General features: G+C 41.1%; 1 protein-coding gene across 2 annotated transcripts in view; it reads right to left on the bottom strand.

Moving 5' to 3' along the window:
- Positions 1-21,688, bottom strand: part of NFATC2 (nuclear factor of activated T cells 2) — a 131,913-nt gene that overhangs the window by 91,276 nt on the left and 18,949 nt on the right. The window contains exons 2-3 of one of the 2 annotated variants that reach the window (XM_084645481.1): positions 11,806-12,838; positions 8,267-8,435 (exon numbers count right to left, since the gene is read on the bottom strand). In XM_084645481.1, coding sequence (XP_084501607.1) covers positions 8,267-8,435; positions 11,806-12,838 — 1,202 coding nt within the window. The remainder of the gene's footprint in view (positions 1-8,266; positions 8,436-11,805; positions 12,839-21,688) is intronic. The other variant, XM_084645482.1, reaches the window with a different exon arrangement.

The raw sequence follows: 21,688 nt of genomic DNA, 5'->3' as shown, positions 1-21,688 counted from the left end.
TTACAGGAACTACATTTCATTTATCTAGTAATTTCATTTTCTCTTTAGCTCCAGTGAACCTTTAGTCTGTTACTTCCTCAAAGTAGGGAAATGTTAAGTGTTTGGCAAACTTCTAAAGATACAGCACTGTGTAACTGTAAGGACAATTGACTGATCTGCCCTAATATTTGGCAAGGTTCTTTTAAAGAGAATTTTTCAAATTAGCCAAAAATATAGGCCCCTGTTTTCAGAACTGCGTAGCTATCACTGCAATTTGCACACATAATTGAGGTAGATCTACCCACAAAACTATCCGTTTAGTGTCTACCTGGTCATTTACATGCACAATTATCACAGTTGCACAAACTACCCTAGTAATTTTGCACTTAGATTAGGCACGAAATGTATGTTCAGTTTGACATGTGCTGTTCTGAATATCTGGGTCATAATCTTTACAAGAAAGTCTGAGAAGAGGATCGGAGTGTGAACAAGGTTATTGCTTGCTAGGAAGGGGAAGTAGGTGGGTTGGACACAGCAGGAGTCTGCTTCACTGAGTTCAGCACAGTCTGTACAGACAAAATGCTAAGCAAGGAGCAAACACACAAAACTTGATTCTGGAACCCGTGCGACATTTCAACCAGTACCACGCTGGAGCTACAGCACTGCAGCTTCGCTGCTGGAATGCTTCAGTGTAGACACCACCTATGCTGAGAGGAGGGCTTCTCCCAAGAAGAGGCAGTAGGTAGGTCAATGGAAGAATTCTTCCGCTGACCTAGCACTGTCTATACTGGGGGTTAAGGTTGATATAACCGCATTGCTCAGGAATGTGGGTTTTTCACACCCCTGAGAAATGTAACCATCCTGATGAAAGTTCTTAGTGTAGACGAGGCCTTAGTGGTACTTAGCCAACTAGTCTCATTTAAATCAATATAAAAGAAGTAAGAGAGCTCTCCTGACAACAAAATAAAACCACCCCTAATGAGGGGCGGTAGTTTCGTCACCAGGAGAGCATCTCCCACCGACAAAACGCTGTCATTAAAACAAAAAAGCTTTTTGTCGTTAAAACTTTTGTCGTTTTTTCACACCCCGAGCAGCAAAAATTTTAACCACGAAAGTGCAGTGTAGACATAGCCTTAGTCCCACTCAGTGTGTGTTTGGGTTGCAGTATCAAGCCCATAATCTCGTGTTACATTTGCATTTGATGGTCTGGTTTTACTAATAACCCTAAAAGTACTAGCTGAACATTAAACGTTACATATATGTAAAAGTCAGAGCCCTACAGGGAAGTCTGAGCTAGAAAACAATGTCCTCTTTGACTTGAAACCACAAGAGAACACCCACAGAAGAATGCTTGATTCAAAGAGGAAAGCAAAAAGTAAGTCTGTTATTATAAAACAAACTCCTCTGTGTTTCATTAATAGCTGGAAAGTTGTAGCTTCTTTGACTTAATTAAAAAAGCAAGAGTCACAATGATCACTAAAGAGTTAAGAACAGGGGATAGGAGAAAGGAAAATTTGGTGAGCCTGGTTGATTGAATGAGTCCCTTTTAAACGTCACTTCTCTCTCTTTGAATACAGGAGAAGATCTCCACATCAGCATGCAGCACACTACAGACTAGCCGAGGTAATGTTAAATATTGCATGTCTCTCATGCCGTTCATCTCAGGATCTGATACTTTGCAGACATTAAGGCCTGGTCTACACTTGAAAGTTGTACCAGTATGTTGGTTAGGGGTGTGATTTTTTACCACTATCACTATACCGGTACAAGCCTAGTGTGGAAGCAGTTATACTAGTATAAAGGTGCCTTATAGCTTATACCTTTCCTGTATGGCAATAGTTACACCTTAAAGAAGCACCTTTATGATATAACTGCATCCGTACTGGGGTGGGTGGGGGTGGGCTACTGTTTTAGATACACTAGTACAAATTTCTACGACCGAAAAGGCCTCATCCTCATGGCATTCAAGCAAAGTAGGTCGTATTATTATAGTCATTGTATGGATGGGTGTAAACTGAGGCCCAGAGTGGTGAAGTCATTTGCCTGAGGACACACAGGCCTGGTCTACACTGCAGGGGGAATCGATCTAAGATACACAACTTCAGCTACGAGAATAGCGTAGCTGAAGTTGACGTATCTGAGATCGACTTAGAATCACTTACTTCACGTCTTCGCGGCGCAGGATCGACGGCCGCCGCTCCCCCATCGACTCCGCTTCCGCCTCTCGCCGTGGTGGAGTTCCGGAGTCGACGGCAGAACGATCGGGGATCAATTTATCGCGTCTACACTAGGCACGATAAATTGATCCCCGATAGATCAATCACTATCCGCCGATCTGGCGGGTAGTGTAGACATGGCCACAGTGAGTCCGTGGCAGATCCAGGAAGAGAACACAGGCCTCCTGCCTATCTCCCAGTAATTTGCTGTAAGCCCTGGTATTTTCAAAGGTCCCTAAATTACTAGTGCTCTTAAATCACTTAGGTGCTTTTGAAAATCCCACTCTAAGACCACACTCAGTTGACCAGATCAACTTAGACTGGGGGGGAGGGGGGGCGCGAAACTAGTCTTTGATGAAAAGTCATGACAGAATAACAGAGAATAATCACTTTCTCTTTAACAGTGAGAGAGAGATGCAAAATAACACAGCGCTTTTCATCCAAAAACATCCCAATCCTTTGCAAAGGTACGTAAGCAACAGGTTGGAGGAGGAGTGTGTTGAAATAGGACCAAAGAGCTACAAGATGCCAGGGTTGTGAAAGTTCCTTTTAAATAGTTATTGCTTACAAATCCTTTGAGTTGAGAGGCTCTATATAAATGTGAGATTTACACCTGGAATCCACCATATCTAGGTAATAACAATAGCTAATCGCATGAATTCAGCTTACAGTTCTTCTGCAAGGAAATAATGCCAATGGGTGAGGAACATTATTTTGGTAAAAATACACTTCTGAAGAGTAACTCAAGTTTTTGTGTTAAAAACCAAATATAGATTCCTTACTATTACTTTTCTTTAAAAATTTCCCCAAGTTTGAGCTTAAATTGTACATGCCTTGTACTGTTCCTGCTGTGCTATTCACATGCATAATCCCCAATGAAAGAGTTATGGTTTATGTATTACTCCCCACTCTTCAAAGCTATTATTTCCAGCATGCTTTAGAGCGTGGGCCAGAATGTCATATAAGTCAGATGCAAAATTTGCTTGTCTAATTTACACACATGTAAACAGAGTAACTGTGCCTCACTAATTAACCACATGCAAGCACAATTATCCAAATTATATGTGCAATCTTTGCAGAAATTAACTGCAACATAACATGCCTAACTTGGTTAAAAATCTGTCCTTTTGCCCATTACTAAAAGGCAGTCACCTCTGGGGAAGAGCAGGGTGCCTGTTTAACCGCTCACAGAAACATTACACAACTGTTTAGGATATCATATTGAGTCAAAAAGTAAAACTGTTTTAACTTTTCAAATAAATTCAGCCTTCTGCAAAGACAATTTGGCACAAAGCCAAGGGGCTGCTTAAACTCTATCTAAGTCCTCAAAATAGGACTTAATGGGACTGAGGTTGTCCATAGGCTCTTGGGCTGGTCCAAGGTGAATTTCACCTTCATTTAGCTTCTAATTTTTGAACTGAAGAGGTATTTCCTGCGCAAAACATTCTTAATCAAACAGATACAACCTCTTTACTGAATACAAAGAAAATCTCTTTGCCTGGGTTCACCTCCCTTTTTTTTCCTGACTCAGTTTTCACACATACAAATATAGGATTTCAACAGTTTCCTGTGGGCGCTAGGAAAAAAAGAGAGGCCCAGCTAGCAGTACTCACACTCCAATCCTACTGCACACCCAGTTCCCTCAGGCAACTCTGAATTAAGCAATGTCAGTACTTCAGCATTGTTAGCCACTCAGGTGGGGGTGGGAGGTTTCAGAGGAGCTTGAGCAGATCAAGGTTCAGGTCTTGATCCCTGTGTCATGCTTGGGCAAGTCATTTATGTCTGTTTTAACCTCATTTCCCAATCTGTAAAATGGGGGTAATAATATTTCCACTCTCTGCCACCTTTTCTCTGTCTTGTCTATTTATACTGTAAGCTCTTCATGGCAGGGACTATCTCTTACTTTGTGTCTGGACGGCATCTAGCATAACCAGAGGCCTGATCTTGGGTGGGGTCTCTAGACTGGGGCTATGTAATGTAAAATACTATCCTCCCCCACCCCATTTCTTGGCCTTCCAATGCCAGTAAGCCTGATGGCAGCTTGCAAGGAGGAAACTGAAGGTGTCTGCAACTTCCTCTTTGCATAATCAGTGACCATGCCAAACCAATAAGAATATAGCGTCATGTTAGCACCATTTGTTTTTTCCTGACACACAGGCTCCTGTTGCTGTTGTCAGAGATCTAACGCAATGTAAAACACAAAAGCAAATGTCCCAGATCAGTGGTTTTCAACCTGTGGTCCGCAGACCCCTAGGGGTCTGCAGTCTATGTCTAAGATTTCCAAAGGAGTCCGCACCTCCTTTTGAAATTTTGTAGGGGTCTGCAAATGAAAAAAGGTTGAAAACCACTGCCCTAGTTCAATATGGCTTGTCCTGTCAGTGGCTCTAGCCTTAACAAGCAGTTCATTGTTCTGCCACTCTTGGGAGCACGGCCGTAGTGCAGGCTCCCCGGTGCAGCACTCCAAACGTTCCGCACTGAACACATGAAGAAGAGGAAGCAGCCTCAGAATGATCAACCGCAAGATAAAGCTGAAAGGATATGAGATCTGCCGGCTCATAAAAAACCCCCAAAAACAGCAGCTTGCATGCAAAACACAGATTTAAGGGGAAAAAAATGTAGGCCAACACCATGCCATAAAAATTAATCAATATAATAGAGGGAAATTTTTCTCCTTACAAAGAATTTGTGAGATAATGCAGGCACACACATGATCTCTCTCAACCTATGTCAGAAGGATTTTTAAAAGAGGGATTATTTCAGAGAGAGGGTAGTTGAAATGGTGGAATCAGCTTCCATAGACATTAACGGTGGAATCAAATAGGATGAATGGGACAAATTCATCCTTCGTGTAACTCTGCTGGAAACAATGGAGTTCCTACAGGAGGGGTGAGTTTGGCACATTGTAGATAAACACCATTTGGACAGCAATAACGAGAACTATACAGGATCAGACTTAGAAAAGCTAGTACAGGAAGGTGCTAGCGAAAACCTTCCAAGGAAACCCAACGACATGCTTTATGATCTGACAAACATAGGTGGTTGTGAATCTGTAGTTTCAAGTTATCTGACTGCTGGACAACTGCAGCCCCATCAACACTGTGCAGGCAGCATCAGCTTCCTATTTTGAGTCTTAAAAGGAAAAGAACTTGCTGAACATTAATTTTCATTAGTTAACAGACCATTCCCAGCCACTTGCTAAAAGGCTCCTGTATATTTTCAGCAATACAGTCTTTACTGCTTATAATCATAACAACCACCACCACCACTCGCCTGCTTTATTTCTTTTACTTCTGTACAATTTAAACTAAAAAGGAGTGAATACAAAAGTTGAAAGGTACTGAGGGATAGAAATAAAAATCAGCACCAAGCAAATTTTATTACCTAAAAGCTTTGGATTTTACTAGCCTGCTCTGGTTTCAGATGTCATAAACCATACAGGTGTAACTCTGTCATATTGCTCTGTACCCATATGAACCTTATTATGTTAGACTGAACTGAAATCCAGTGAATATTTCCAAGTTTATAATAAATCCTCATAAAGAAACTGACCATATTTTCTCCATATACATGCACATCTGTTCAGAAGCACATCTGTTTAGGAGAGTATAACATTCATTTTTTGAATTTACAGTTCAGTAACCTTAAGTCTGACTGTAAAATTATGATAAAATTAGGAATATCTGTTCCTGTCTCCACCAGGAAATGTAAATCCCTCCTTGACTGCTATCGATTAGAGGAAAGAAGTGAAGCACTGTTATTTTCCCCCACCTCTATCCCTTCATGTCATAAGAATCTCCTTCACTGTGATAAACATCTTACTGGTGGGCATTATCTTGGGAAGGTAAATGATACCAACCTGTAAGCAACATAAGGAATGAGTAAGTGCTGACTGGTCATATATCATAGAGCCAAATTAGCTTGTAGATGCTAAGTCTTCATTTAGACCAGTATAAATGTGAAGTTCTTCCATTGATTTCAGTGCATTTACACCAGTGTAACTCAGAGCAGAATTTGTGTCTGATCATTGATGTTTGGGTCAGACTCCAATGTACATGAACCATAAATTGTATTAAAAAATCCCACTGTTTCTGTGATTACACCATCCCAATTCACAAGTGAGGTCCTGCCCTAAACTCACTTACCCTTTCTCTACAGACTAATGCACCCAATAAACATGTCTTCTCTCTATTTACAACTTTATAGCAGGCGATCAAACTTCTCCTTGAAACCAGTCCCAGGACTGTGTACTTAAATTGTCCCCCTGTCCCTGTATCACACCCCAACTGTTGCTGGTGTATGTATTTCCTATTGGGGTCATATAATCCAGGAAAAGGAAAAAAGGAATTGTTACAACAGATGACAACTGGAACTGCTTGCAAGTATTAAATAAAGACATGATTCAGCATCTGCTCAGTGAATTAAATATATCCCAGGCAAAACATTAAAATGCATATGCTGAGGGATTAAACTTGGGAGAAATTAATTTGTCCGGCTAATTTCAAACCCACTGCTCAACTGATAGTAGGGTTTGCTATCCACCTAGGAGAGACTTTGTAAAAGGAAGGCAGAGACAGAAGAAAATTAAATAGAAGAAAATAGGGTGAAATAGTTGAAAAGAGAGAGGAGCAAAGGGAAAAGCAAACAGAGAGATGAAAAAAATGAACAAGCAAGAGAGAAATTCTAAAAAGTAATGGAAAAAGGAAGCCTAGTGTGTATAGTGCCGTATACAGGACACCAGCCTGTGTTAGTCAAGCTTTTTTGGAAGGGTGGGGGGTCTTGCAACCCCTCTATATAGCACAGGCTTCTCTTTAGGTAGAAAAACATGAGGCCAGCTTCTCCTCTCCTTTGCATGGATGAGACCCAAGGAGTTATAATGATGTAAGCAAGAGGTTTTAAAAGTCTTTTAATCACAGATCAGGGCAGGGAAGAGTTTACATTACAGGGCAAAAAAGATTTGGGAACTCAAACTAGTTTGGAAAATTAATTAAAAAAAATAGTTTTAAGTGGTTTGCAAAACCTCAACCCTCACCCCCAGAGGATCATCCAGTTCTGTCTTAAATTAACTCACATGAGTTATGGGGAGTGTATTATTAACTCTTTGGAAACTGTAGCTGAATGTACACACTGCCCCAATCCAACTCTCATTAAAGTGAAAGAGAGTGGTTGCTGTCTGTTCTTTCACTGTAGTGGAAGCTGGATGAGCCCTTAGCATTTATTATCTGGCATAAAAAGACTCTCTGGGTTAGATGCATTCAGAAGTATGCTTGGCACCCTCTAGTTGGCAGGAATGTAATCTGCATAGCCCATGTAATCCAGTGAGAGAGAAAGGCAAAGTGGCTCAGAGACATTGAGATCTGCTGTGAACATTCACTGGAAACCCCAGCGTGAACCCAACCTTGAACTGATTTTTGAGATTGAAAAATGGGGTCGGTATTTATTTCACAAAATAATAACTATCACAAAAGGCCTGAGATGAAACAAAAAGAGCCTGTTTTGAGAGTTAAACTGGCTCAGTTGGAAGTAGGAATTGTTGGACATCTCATGACAGAGAGAGAGGAGAGTTCTAATGTGATTTCTAATCCAGAAAAGTTGGCATAAACTTTGGCCTCTGACAGGTTTCAGAGTAACAGCCGTGTTAGTCTGTATTCACAAAAAGAAAAGGAGTACTTGTGGCACCTTAGAGACTAACCAATTTATTTGAGCATAAGCTTTCGTGAGCTACAGCTCACTTCATCGGATGTATTTTCCACAGTATGCATCCGATGAAGTGAGCTGTAGCTCACGAAAGCTTATGCTCAGATAAATTGGCTAGTCTCTAAGGTGCCACAAGTCCTCCTTTTCTTTTTGGCCTATGAGGTTTTCACAAAGAAATCTCCAAACTTTTTGAAGTTTACCATTGCTCAACTTCAGAGACTTCACACATGGTGGTGAGTGCAAACATGTTGCTGCTTTGCATTTATGTTTGCAACTGTCCCCCCATAGGGCTATCTCCATAAAAAATGAATTAACATGCTTCCCTACTTCCCACTCCCCAACCATCTGCACATTTCATTAATTCTAAAATCTCTTACCTGGACCACAGGATGGCCCCCCGTTGGTGCTTTGACTGCCCCTCGACTCCCCTCTGTCTCATAGTGTGCCCGATGGTGAGGTTTTGGCTGCACTTCAATGCGCAATTCATAAGAGCCAGACTGATTGGAGAGTGGCCACTCAAGAGGTGGGAGGGATGCAACAGGTACGCTGGACAGGAAAAGATCAGGCAGTTTGAAAAACTCTATGAGATGTAGGTGTGATGCTGGCAACTTAATCAACTAACCCATAACAACTTAACTCTGAAACTTAACAAGAGGCATTGCAGTTGCAATCAGGACAATTCACTTGTGTGTGAATATCAAAGAGAGGTAAGTAGATCAGCAATCACTAACCCATTCATCTTTAGTAAAAGGAATCAAGGGAGATACTTAAATGTATTTGACTGTATACCTACATCCTGTAGAAGTTTCCAATGTAACCAAATCAGCTTGTAGATGCTAAGTCCCTTTCATGTCTTAATTGCCTTTACACTGTGTATGCAAATGTGTTCAGTCAACATTAAGATCAAAGATGTGAGACACTGCATAAAACTAATAATATTACATGTATTGTCTTCATCTTATCTACCCCTGTAATAATGAATGACAGGCAGTTGCCTTATGTAAATCAGTGTAACTGGGTTACCTGTGTATGCTTAAGAAATAGAATGTTAATTTCCAAGTGATGGGTCAGTGTGTACTCAACAAAGAAGAATCCGCAGTCACATGCTGCACTCATCACACTAGACAGCCTGTTTCAGTTATAAAAGAGAAAGCTCAGGCCTGATCCTGCCATATCTAGTCTGCTGAACTTTTAACAGGGAAAGTTTAAGCCGGGGGACTGAGATCTCCAAGTAGTTACTTGGAATACCCTGGAAAATGCATAGAAAGGCTCTCACAGACTCTACATCTAAGCTGCCTTTTGGGATCTAACCTTTTGGGATGATTCCTGAGAGACTTGTGTACACGCCAGCAGATTCACCATCATGGCTACAACTCTGATCTAAGGACCGTGCAATCATTTGTAATGTATATGATCCTTTTCACCATTTAATAACGCTCTTCTTTTCTTTTTTATTATTAATAAATCTTTAGTTTACTGAGGATTGGCTGACAACATGATATTTGGGTTAGATCTAAAATATCTATTGACCTGGGGGTAAGTGTCTGATCCTTTGGGAATGGTAGAACCTCATGTATGGTGAATTGGGTTTTCAGTAACCTCTCATCATAAAGGCAGTTGTCTGGATGGTGAACTGGGGGCTCGAATGCCTAATGGGGACTATGTTTTGGCTTCTTGTTACCCAGGGTGGTACTATGGAAGCTCATTTTGTTACTGGTCTGGTAAATCTAATCATAGAATAAATCACCAGTTTTGGGGGGGTGTCTCCCCTGTTTCTTGCCGTCTGCCCTGAGTGTGGCCCTTTCAGTTGTGATCCATTTTAGGCACCGGTCACAGTAGGCACTCATAAAAGTACTTGTAAACACTTCCCCTCCCTAGGGCTAAGGTGCTGTGGGTGAACTCCTGGCCCCACTGAAGTCATTGGGAATTTTTCCATTAACTTCAATGGGGTCAGGACTTTACCTTGTATTCTTAATTATAAATGCCACCAAAATCCAGGATTAGCAAATCTTTCTGTAAATCACACTCTAAGCAGAGACACGGTAGCTTACTAATAAAATAGTTTAATGGCAAGTGTGCACTTATATCTGATCTTTGCCATGCACCTTAGATTTTGCTCATTCACTGTGAAATAATGACAGGTTTCAGAATAGCAGCCCTGTTAGTCTGTATCCGCAAAAAGAACAAGAGTACTTGTGACACCTTAGAGACTAACAAATTTATCAGAGCATAAGCTTCAGTAGGAGAACACTTCAACCTCTCTGGCCACTCAGTAAAAGATTTAAAGGTGGCAATTTTGCAACAGAAAAGCTTCAAAAACAGACTCCAAGGAGAAACTGCTGAGCTTGAATTAATATGCAAACTAGATACCATTACCTTGGGTTTGAATAGAGACTGGGAGTGGCTGGGTCATTACACATATTGAATCTATTTCCCTAAGTTAAGTATCCTCACACCTCTTGTCAACTGTCTAAATGGGCCATCTTGATTATCACTACAAAAGTTTTTTTTCTCCTGCTGATAATAGCTCATCTTAACTAATTAGCCTCTCACAGTTTGTATGGCAACTTCCACCTTTGCTGCATGTATATATATATGCAAAAAGAAAAGGGGTACTTGTGGCACCTTAGAGACTAACCAATTTATTTGAGCATGAGCTTTCGTGAGCTACAGCTCACTTCATCGGATGCATACTGTGGAAACTGCAGAAGACATTGTATATACACAGAGACCATGAAACAATACCTCCTCCCACCCCACTCTCCTGCTGGTAATAGCAGAGTGGGGTGGGAGGAGGTATTGTTTCATGGTCTCTGTGTATATACAATGTCTTCTGCAGTTTCCACAGTATGCATCCGATGAAGTGAGCTGTAGCTCACGAAAGCTCATGCTCAAATAAATTGGTTAGTCTCTAAGGTGCCACAAGTCCTCCTTTTCTTTTTGCGAATACAGACTAACACGGCTGTTACTCTGAAACCTGTATATATATATATATATATATATATATCTTCTTACTATATATTCCATTCTATGCATCCGGTGAAGTGGGCTGTAGCCCACGAAAGCTTATGCTCAAATAAATTTGTTAGTCTCTAAGGTGCCACAAGTTCTCCTGTTCTTTTTGTGAAATAATAAATCTTCACTTACTTAACAGTTGTGTAAACTGTGGTTTTTTTTGTTTTTGTTTATATAAAAAGTGATGTATAATACACATGAAAACAAGGATAATAATGCACAAAAAACATCAATAAAATGCTAACATTTCTTACCAGATACTGCATTTCCCGGTTATTAAAGTACAGGAGAATCTAATATTATAAAATTACGGTAAGAGAAAATATGTTCAGTGCTGGCAATGGATCTTAACCAACGATTACCTCATTGAGATAAACTTCAGCAAAGACTCCTCTGATCAGGCAACCCATAGAATTTAATGTCCTCTATATTTTCGCAGTAGATTGGTGGTTACTAGAGGATAATGTGTTAAATCACACAGGGTCCAAATCTGTGGGATGCTGAGTAGCTTCAGTTCCCACTGGAATCACATCAGTGAGACTTGAGAGCATTCGATACCACAAAGGATTGAATCCATAATTTCCAAATACATCGCCGCATACTGAGGCACCAGTCCTACAGCATGATCTGAGGCAAAGGAACCTCACACAAGGACCAACACTGGTGAATCATACTGCAGGACTGGGGGCCTTATCCTGTAAGCGTCTTGGGAGGGAAACGGTATTCGTCTTTGAAGCGTGCCAGTGGTGCTGAATAAATTACATACAGTGCCTCCACTGGTAAAGTCGATCTGTTTATACGACTCTTTACAGTAATGCAGCGTAGCTGTGAAGAATTTGATGAAAGTCAAGGAATAAACCTAGCAAGTGAAAAATACAAAAATTTGAAAAGTTCAACATACCTGCAGATGGGTATTGCAGGCACCAGCTGCTTTGGCCAAGATGGAGGTACTAACAAAATGGATTCAGGTGCTGAGTTTCTCCTGTCTTCCTGATCACAAGGCCCAAGGTAATCAACGGTCTGAAAGACGTGACATGGAATGCTGTTTTTGTGTGAAGGCACTGATGGGGGATCAGGGCTGGTTTTCCAAATTTTCATGGGAACACCACAGGGAGGATCCGTGCTAAGGTTGTTCATAGCATCCATGAGACTAGAAGAGCTGGGCAACTGGGTGTAAGTGAGCAAAGTGCTGTCTTCTCTCAAAGGGATGTGAGGAGAGGCTTGTGGAGAAGGGGTTCTTGACTGTCGTGGAGAAGTGGAAGGCGGCTGAGAGTTGCAGAGCTCAGTGCAAGAGTACCTCCGTTTTGCACCTGGCGATGAAGACCTTGAGTTGGGACGGGGTGATGGTGAATGTGGTCCCAAGCAGGTATCCTCCGTGATGCTTGTTCGTGGTGACATTATTGGCGAGGTTCTAGGGGAATAATGAGTATGGATGTTTTGAAACTGTGGACAAAGGTCATCACTAGGACCATTATTTGGTGAAACACATGGTGATGTGTAAGGAGAGAAATTTGTCTCTGAAATGAAACTTGCAGATGAGCCGCTGCTAGCTGGGCTCAAACACAGCGGTTCTCTGTAGCCCTCAAAGCCAGGGACAGGCAGTGTAAACCTTGGGCTAGCGGTGGCTGAGTTGGACTGATGTTCTACCAAAAGATCTGTGTCTCTGCTGCGGAAGGGAACCCCTGAATGAATCAGTTCATGGGATGGAGTGATCTCAATCCTAGGGCTCAAAGCAGAGGCCCCAGACTTTACAGGGTCCAAGTTGCATTTTGACCCTATGCTATCTGGCTGTCCATATCTGCCCATGTGATCTGCAGAAAGACTAGGAAAAGCCAGGGGGCTGTATGGCTTGAGGCCATAGTCCAAGACATCATCATGAGGGTATGTAACTCCAGTGGGTGGGCTGTTGGTTTTATGTGAAGGAGTCGATTCTTCTGGAAAAAGAAGGGTCTCTTTAAGACTATAGATATTACTACAGAAGCTGAGCAATCATGGATTAAAAAATGCATATTGATAAAATGGATGTGATCTGGTATTAGGTGAATAGTAGGTTGTTGGTTTTTTGCTAAGCTTGGGAAGCTTAAATCCTCAGAACAGGCACAGGATGGACAGTGACACTGCAAACTTCTCCACACTGTCCTGCCAATCTACTGCTACCTGAACCCTGACATGGGGTCACCTGTGGGGGTGAGACGGTAGGTCAGTTTCCATGCCTCTTTAATCTTTGGCCTCTCTGCTGACACTGCCAACAGGGTACAAATTACTGCCAATTGTGGTGATGTGATTTTTGTATATTTTTATCTGCCAGGAGCTGGACTGAGACCTAACATGTCACAAAACCAGATCCCAAAGGGGCTGAATAAAACTAAAAGACAAAAAAAGTGTTTTTCCATTTTCTAATATGGCAAAGTCTAGGTCAAATATGCTTCATGAAAACAAAGTTCAATATAAATATATAAATTACCAATTAATTCTGTGTTTGCAATGTGGTTGTAGCCTTGTTGGTCCCAGGACATGAGAGTCATAAGGTGGGTGAGCTAATATCTTATTTATGGAAGAGACAAGTTTTTGAGCTTCACAGAGCTCTTCCTCAGGCCTGGAAAATGTAACCAGGGTGTCACAGTGTCAACACTTGTACCTTTGAGAACAAGGACTGATCTATCAATCCACATCTAACCTGACACTAAAAATCATGGTCTCAGCAGAGACATTGGCTTTATGGCTCATTACAACAATTTGTAACCTACTAAGCCTCTTTTGTCCTTGACTGCAGAAGTATTAATTGCCCACTTCATTTTCAGTGGTTTATTGCAACCATATGCTTAACAATCTGGCCCACCTTGTTTTTATCTCTGGTTACCTTTTCCAGGCCAAAAGAACTCTGTGGAGCTCAAAAGCTTGTCCCTTCTACCAGCAGAAGGTCCAATAAAAGATATTGTCTCACATAGCTTGTGTCGCCCAATAATTCTGTGTGACAGATTATTTGGCTTCATATTTCCTCAACAAAGCATGCAATAAGTCCCAACCAAGTGAGCACGAGTAATCAGAAAACTTACTGTACAGTTAGTATTTACAAATTAAATATGTACAAGGAAGCCAACCTATTTCTTATTCAGGCAAATTATTTCTTGATTTCAAGTCAAAGAGCATTTTGTCTGAATAAGGAGTACATGGTTCGGCAGAAGACGTCAAGGCTCAATCCTAGAATCTCTGCTTATGCAAGTAGGGTTGTAGGCCAAAGCCTATAATTATCTAAGAATCTAGATTTTTTTCAAATAGAGTGGGATGCCCAGGGGCTGCAACTGCAAGCACAGTCCCCGCTCAACTGCCTTGGAAGTCAATAGAAAAACTCCCACTGATGTCAATGGGCCTGATTCTGATTTCACACAGGGGTTCACCAGTCCACTGCTATCAGCTTCAGTGGAATTACTCCTGAATAGCATCTGTCAGTGAGAGCAGAATCATGCCCAGTGAGAGCAGCACTTGACCCCCAGACTTAATGAACACACATATGTTAGCTGCACTGCTGATACAGTTTCACCAAAATGACACCTGACAGATATTTTTTACTGAACAAAATTATAGACAATATAATAATGAATTCACCCTGAGGCCAGCTGTACCTATTGCAGACGAACAGCCCATCATTAAAATATCTAAATAACTGTTCCACCTTATTCACCTAGTCATTCCCAAACAGCACTCCATGCAAGAGACCAGTATTACATGTGTAACGCGGGAGGTGCCAATTGTGCACTGTATGTTTTTCCATGAAATGTTTGCTCACGCTCTCACATACACAATTACATTTTATTTCAGGGGACTTTTCACATCCTTTAGTATTTCTTTTTTCCTGATACAATGGCAGTTTTGCATTGAAAGCATGCAGGAATTCAAAAGTTGGCTTCCCTGTTTCAAATCCATCTTTATTTATAAACGTAAACTCATTATTCCCCCACTTTCCCAGATCACTTTCCAAGTGAAAAAAAAATATAATATGCTCTGAGTTCCTGGTAAAATGACTCTTTCTAATTTGCTACAAAACATGACCCCCACTCACAAAAAACCCAAAATACCAAAACCCACTAATGTTGACTAGTTCTGTTTTTTTGTTCTGCACATTTTGCACAGCCTCTGGGATGCTGCATTTAAACAGAAATTCTGTGTGGTTTTTTCCCCCCTTATTTTTTATGCCTCAAAAATGCCTCCCAAATGTTTATTTGACAGAGCCACAGAAGGCTCTCAGAGTCCCACTTGCAGATTTCTTCAGGCTCCTGTTAGCAGTTGCCTTATTTCATCACAGTAAAAGACTGCTTATAGGGATAACAAATTAGAAGTAACTAAATCTTGAGCCAGATACATTTTGGCATTGTTGATCTCAATTATCAAATCTTGGTATCCATGGAAACTGACTGTCATCCAGATCACCCAAGTTCTGTGGCACCTAACCCCAGAGGCTGATCCTACACATCATTTCATACAAGAGGAACTCATCCCACACCACTACTGTACAAGGCAACATGCCCCTTCTCATTCATGCAAACTGTCCCTTCCTTTGATTTCAGTGGAATTGCTCCTGATTTACATTGGTGTAAGTGAGAGCAAAATCAGCCCCCCAACTAGAGCAGGACTGATCTCAACACTATAGGAACTTAAACTTCTACATTGTCTCAGTAATCATGGGACGGTTCTCTAGGCTGATCGATTTCACACCAAGGAACAGTAAAATGATTGCATGTTTCAGTTCCCAGATCAACTATGGTCCCTACCATACATAGCAATGTGATATGAGCACATAGACAGACTGATGATGAGATAGCACAATGTGGAAGCATTACAATTCCTGGCTCCAGATCCTTAGCTACATTTGTTAAGTGGTGCAGTTTTTCAGGAGTGTGTGTGTGTGTGTGTGCATGGAGGGCAAGAGGAAAGAAAAGAAATTGTCCTATATATGGAATTTTCAAAGATGCTGCTGCTAACAGACCTCACTCCTTCATATGTTTTTAAAATGAGCTGCAGAGATCTAATAAAGACAAATTTTAATTCACACAAGAATAAATGTTGAAGAACTATTAATACAATAAAATTATTGTGATGAGCATCATTCTAAGATCACTTTGCTTATTATTAACATAACAAAATACTTCAACAGTCACTTTCACTCCAGGGTCAAGCAGGGGAATTCGCATTCCTGCTATGATTCACAGCAACAAGCAACAACATGAACCTAGATTCATATAGCACTTTTCATCCTCAGACATTCCAAAGACCTTTACAGACTATATCATCCGAGATCGCTCACCCACTATGATAACATGCCAGCAACACTACACACAGTGAAAATTAAAACCATCTGCATAAGTTATCAATAGAGCAGGCAGCATCACTGGAATCTGATCAAGGCACTAAGCAGAACATCTCTGAACATCGCCGTGAAAAAAACATGCCTGAGGATCTTCACTGACCAAAAAAAATGGCCAAGGCCTCAGTATTATTTCTCATGCAAAAGAGAGCACCTCCAGCAACCAGTGAATTCCCTAGAACCACTCTGGTATATTGGCTCAGGTCTGCTTCAGAGGGAAGGCTGCCACACACTGAATCAACATAACTTCCTGCAGTACCTAGGTTTTTCTTGGAATTCTCCCATCCAAATCCCAACTCTGCTGAGCTTAGGAGATGCAATGAAATCACTGTCTGAAGTGGTATGGCTATAACCCATGTGTTTGTGACATCACAGTCTGTCGCCATAGAAATGATCGTGATGTTACAAATAGAGCATTGTGACTTTGCTGCAGGAAGAAAGAAGAGAAGGTTGGTGCGAAGCAGCAATTCCACTCTTTCATTTAGGGCCCAATTTGGTTCCCATTGAAATCGGGGAGTTTTGCCTTTTAACTTCAGTGGAAGCAGGATACGGCCCCTAATTAGCAGACACATAGTTCTCAATAGTCCCTGTCTGGCTAGCGCAGTTGCTGGGTTTTGGACTCTGTTCCAGGAAGGAATAAGCTCAGCCAACATCCCAGCTCCCCTGCTTGAGCACCGCAGCAGTTTGTTTTTGTAAACAATGCCAGTCTCCTGCCTTTGAGAGGGGAAGTAAGGTGGTTTCTCCACATGCGGGGCAAGCCAATTGAGGGCTCTGCCTGGCTGCTTTCCATCTGCATTCACAGGCACCAGCAAAAGTGCAGAGCAGCCCAAACACTGGGAGTGCCTGGGGGAGGATTCAGCCAGATGGCCCCAAAGAGTGGCTGCACTACCCTGGCCCCTTCCCTTCCAGGTGATGATAGAACCATAGCAAATGCATAGCTTGGCCAGCAAGTCTAGGGGGCGGAGGGCAGAAATTCTCCCTGGGGCTGACCATCCACTTTTTTACAGCTTCACTGTAGGGGCTTGTGCAGTGGAGTGAGGGGGGTAATTAGTTGTGCGGTGGGGACAAAGATGCATCAGTGGTGTTGGGTGAACATGAAAAATAAACTGAAATGGAGCAGGGGGGACAAATGGCAGGACCTCAGGTCGGAGAGAAACAGGAGCACCTTGGGGTGAGAGAAAGAGGCAGGGAGAAGCCGCATACTACTGCTCCCCCATAGAAGATGTTAGGGGGAATGGCCCTAGTGCTCTTCCCCTGAAAGCAGCAAAGGGGGTCAGAGTCTCCTTCCTTGCAAGCAGATAATGACAGGTACAATGAGCCTGTTGGGAAAGGTTTGGGGGAATTTTTTGGGCGGTGGGGTTTTGAGTCTTCTTGTGAGGCCCTCCCTAGGTTCAGACAGGCATCCACACTTCCGTCTGTCTAACCAAACCCCACAGCTTTAAGGCTATGTCTGTTTCACCCATCTATGGCATCCTAAAACCTCGACTGCAAGCTCTCTGTTGTAAGGGCTGTCTTCTCTGGTGCTTGGCTCTACAGTGCCTGTCACAATTGGGGTTCCTAGGTGCTACCATAATATAAATAATAAGATATAGATATATTAAACTTATGTCCAAATGCATCAGAAAGCTCATACAACCACCTGGTGATTGGAGACTCCTCGCCCCCTACACACACACACCCTAGCTTACATGAAGAAGAATTGTCACTCGAGTTTATTTTTAAGAACACATAAAATTAAGCCACACAGAAGAAAAATAAGTGGGTTTAAGGGTCAAAAACTCTGTATTCCAAAACTCTCCTGACGTTGATGGGCAGTTAAAGTGCATAAGGAAGGAAAGCTGCCTCAGGCTCCTGTATATTCAAGATTTCCACAGCATGAAAGTTTCTCGTATTTTGTATTACTTGCAACTTCAAAGCTGCTTAGACTGCCAAATGTGATCTGGCCAATTAGCATGAATTTAGAGACAGAGCACAACCATGATGGATTTGTGAAAAATCATCTCAGAAAAGCTAAAGATAGCACCATCCAGGATGCAGGAATCAAGAGAATTCAAAGTAATGGGCTGATTTGGATCTCATACCAGTTTTGCAACAGTGCAACTCCCTTGATTTTAATGGAGTTATTTCTTATTTGCACCAGGGTGAAAGGAGAATCCAGCCCATAGAATGTTAAATTACATAAACTACGTAATTGAAATGACACAGTAAAGATATTTTTCATATATTTGAAAAAGCCCTTTCTTCTGTTATTTATACTAACTACTTGGAAGTGTAGAGTGAAAGTTGGTTTCATAAGTAAGAGTAATTCTCTCTAATGTGCATGTTGGATTCTTTATTGCAGGGCTGCTGATGAACTCTGGGCTGTGCATATTGGTTTGTTTATTGTACAGCTATTTACCAGGACTGGAATGCTGATATTTTTTCTTTTAATAAAAGCAGTAAAAAAGACTTTATTTTGTGAAAGGGGGAAGGCCGGGGGGAGGGAGGAGGGAATGAGGAAATTACATTGAGATTGAAAACAAAAGAAGCCAGGTCCCAAATTTGACTTATCAACTTTGGCAGTGTCCCTTTAAATCTGTGTAAAAGATTATAACTACATTGGATTGAAGATGTTAGCAAAAGGTTGTGCGCAGAGACAACTGCTGCCTTCAAGATATGCACACCAAATTTCATTGTTGTTAGTGGCACTTGCTTGTATCTTAGGGCAAAATTTGTCCTCAATCATTTCACAGAGACATTTTTATGGGTCTCAAATGACTCTACAAAAAATGGTGTCCCATTCTGAATCCTCAGTATTAATGGAACATAACTAGTCACCAACAGATTGTCTGATAGCAATCAGAGAACACATCTCATTCCAGAACATAGGAATTGCCTTCCTGGAACAGATCAGTGGATCAGATCTATCTAGTCCAGCATTTTATATCCCACGGTAGCCAGTACTCTGAAACATCTATTAAGATGTACAAAACCGTACAGAATGGTTGGTGTAACCTGCTCATACACAAAGTTCCTTTCTGACTCCCAACCATCAGAGGCTTATGAGAATTTGTAGCCTCTCAGCCAAAAATGGAGAATGGTGATCTTCGACTGGAAGAAATTCAGCAGATGGGTTTTCAAGAAGACATTGTCTCTGAGCAACAGAAAAAGATGTGTCTCAAGGTCAGGTTTTAAAATTAAATAAAATCAAGAAAGCAGCACTAAGAAGTCCTCAAAGCACTGGTCAGGTGCATCTTCAAGGGAATAAAAAAATATTACACACATCTTCGGTTACCATGGGAAAACGTACCGCTCATCCCTACAGTACAACACACCCTCTTTTCAGAATTCCAGAAGTCTGTTTATCTAAACAAACCTCTCAGTTCAGCCTGTTACTAGTTGGCATTTCTAGTTTTACTACCATCAGAAGAAGATAGCTAATGAAAACCTTAAGATCAAAGTTAAAAAAGAAAGGCAAAGTGGAAAGTGGCACCTTTTTGCTACACTCCTGCCTATGTAAATGCTTGGCTTAGAGATGAAAATCCAATATTAATAATATTGACGGTTGGATTTTTATTTACACTTTTTTTTCTCTCTGTTGTTTTTATAGCAGCCCATGTTCCTGTTGTCTCAGGCACATATAAGCACTGGAGACGGCCAACTGCTTTCAGTAAGGATATTGCTGTCTTTTCCATGGCAACAGATTGTAGTATAGATACTAGTTTTAAGACACAAGCTTAAAAGGACACTGTCAAGTTACAGTATTTTTTTTTCATTTGTCTAAAACAAATTTCCCCCAGGCTCCAATCCTGAAGCCTGAAATTGACATTTGTTTCCTTGCCAAAAAAATGGATCCTCTTTGCCATGTTTACAGTGACTTGCTATTATAGGGTTGGCCAGGAGAGGTGGGCTGAGCATCCTAGTCCATAAGGCAAAACCAGAGTCTCAATGTCTCTGAATGTATGAACTGGATTCAAAACCTAGGATCCAAAGACACTCCTATGGCTTTGGCTGTGTTTTGAATCTAAAACTGAAAAGGACCTGTTTACCTTGTTCCTGCTGAGATGTGGCCAAAATCTCTCAAAACCAATCACCTTCAACTACAACTAGCTTGACATGGATTAAAGCTTTTTCTTTACATTTTAAATTTTCTGTTCCATTGTAAACATTAGTACATTGAAGGTTACTGATGTCCACGAATTGCTTACAGATTCTGAATGATGTCTTTTCAAAGACAGGGAATGTTGTCCAGATTACAATGCTAGTATTTTGTTGTGCTATTTCTTATGCTAATTATTTCCATCTTGGGAACAAACAAAATTAATAGTAATTATGGTTTCTAGCCATTCAAATACACGGAAAGCAGGCTCTAGAAGGAAGTTACATCTCTCTACAAGTGTACACTGCTCACCATTAGTGCGGTTGAAAAGCTGAAGCTTTCTGCACCCTCCTACGTACTACGATATCCTGTGGAGTTTCCCACTAAAGACTACTCAGCACTAGCCTCTACACTTAAGAGATGAATGAAAAAAGAATCTGAAGACTTCACTGAAATATGTTTTTCATTAAAATAATTGCCATTAACAGTCACTGGTTTACTTTAGCAACTTTGAAATTGTATTAAACCTAACAGATAATGTGGATTTACGATAAACTTTAGATTATATTAACCATCCTGCTTCTATTACATTGCTTGTGCCTAGGAATGCAGCAATAAAAAGAATCTATGTGCTAATCGTGCCATAATTTATCTCCTTCTGCCACACAGCCCCCTATGCACTAAACACTCTTCCATTTCCAATGTGGCAAGCCATTACATTCTCTTCATTCAAATCCTTCCTAGAAAATTAACTTCTTTTGCAGTGCCCACAAAAAATGATTCTGTCTCAAAAACTAAATCCTAGTTATTCCCTTCTCTGTGTCCTGTCAACTGTTGCTACATAGTTTAGACTGGAAATTTTAGGGGACAGGAACGCTGTGTATTTTAGGTTTCAGAGTAACAGCCGTGTTAGTCTGTATTCGCAAAAAGAAAAGGAGTACTTGTGGCACCTTAGAGACTAACCAATTTATTTGAGCATAAGCTTTCGTGAGCTACAGCTCACTTAGCTAACAAATAGTAAGAAATCAAGCATGCTTAGTTTCATTAGGCCTGGAAAGCTCAACACAGTGGCTCTCAACCTTTCATAACTACTGTACCCCTTTCTGGAGTCTGATTTGTCCTGCGCACCTCCAAGTTTCACCTCACTTAAAAACGACTTGCTTACAAAATCAGACATAAAAATACAAAAGTGTCACAGCACACTATTACTGAAAATTTGCTTACTTTCTCATTGCTACCATATCATTATAAAATAAATCAATGGGAATATAAATATTATAGTATACGCTGAAATGTAAATACATAGAGCAGTATAAACAAGTCATTGTCTGTATGAAATTTTAG

The sequence above is a fragment of the Lepidochelys olivacea genome, assembly GCF_965140295.1.
Source record: "Lepidochelys olivacea isolate rLepOli2 genome assembly, chromosome: 13".
Lineage (NCBI taxonomy): Eukaryota > Metazoa > Chordata > Testudines > Cheloniidae > Lepidochelys > Lepidochelys olivacea.
Note: the sequence above shows the minus strand (reverse complement) of the source record. Positions and strands in the feature narration are given on the sequence as shown.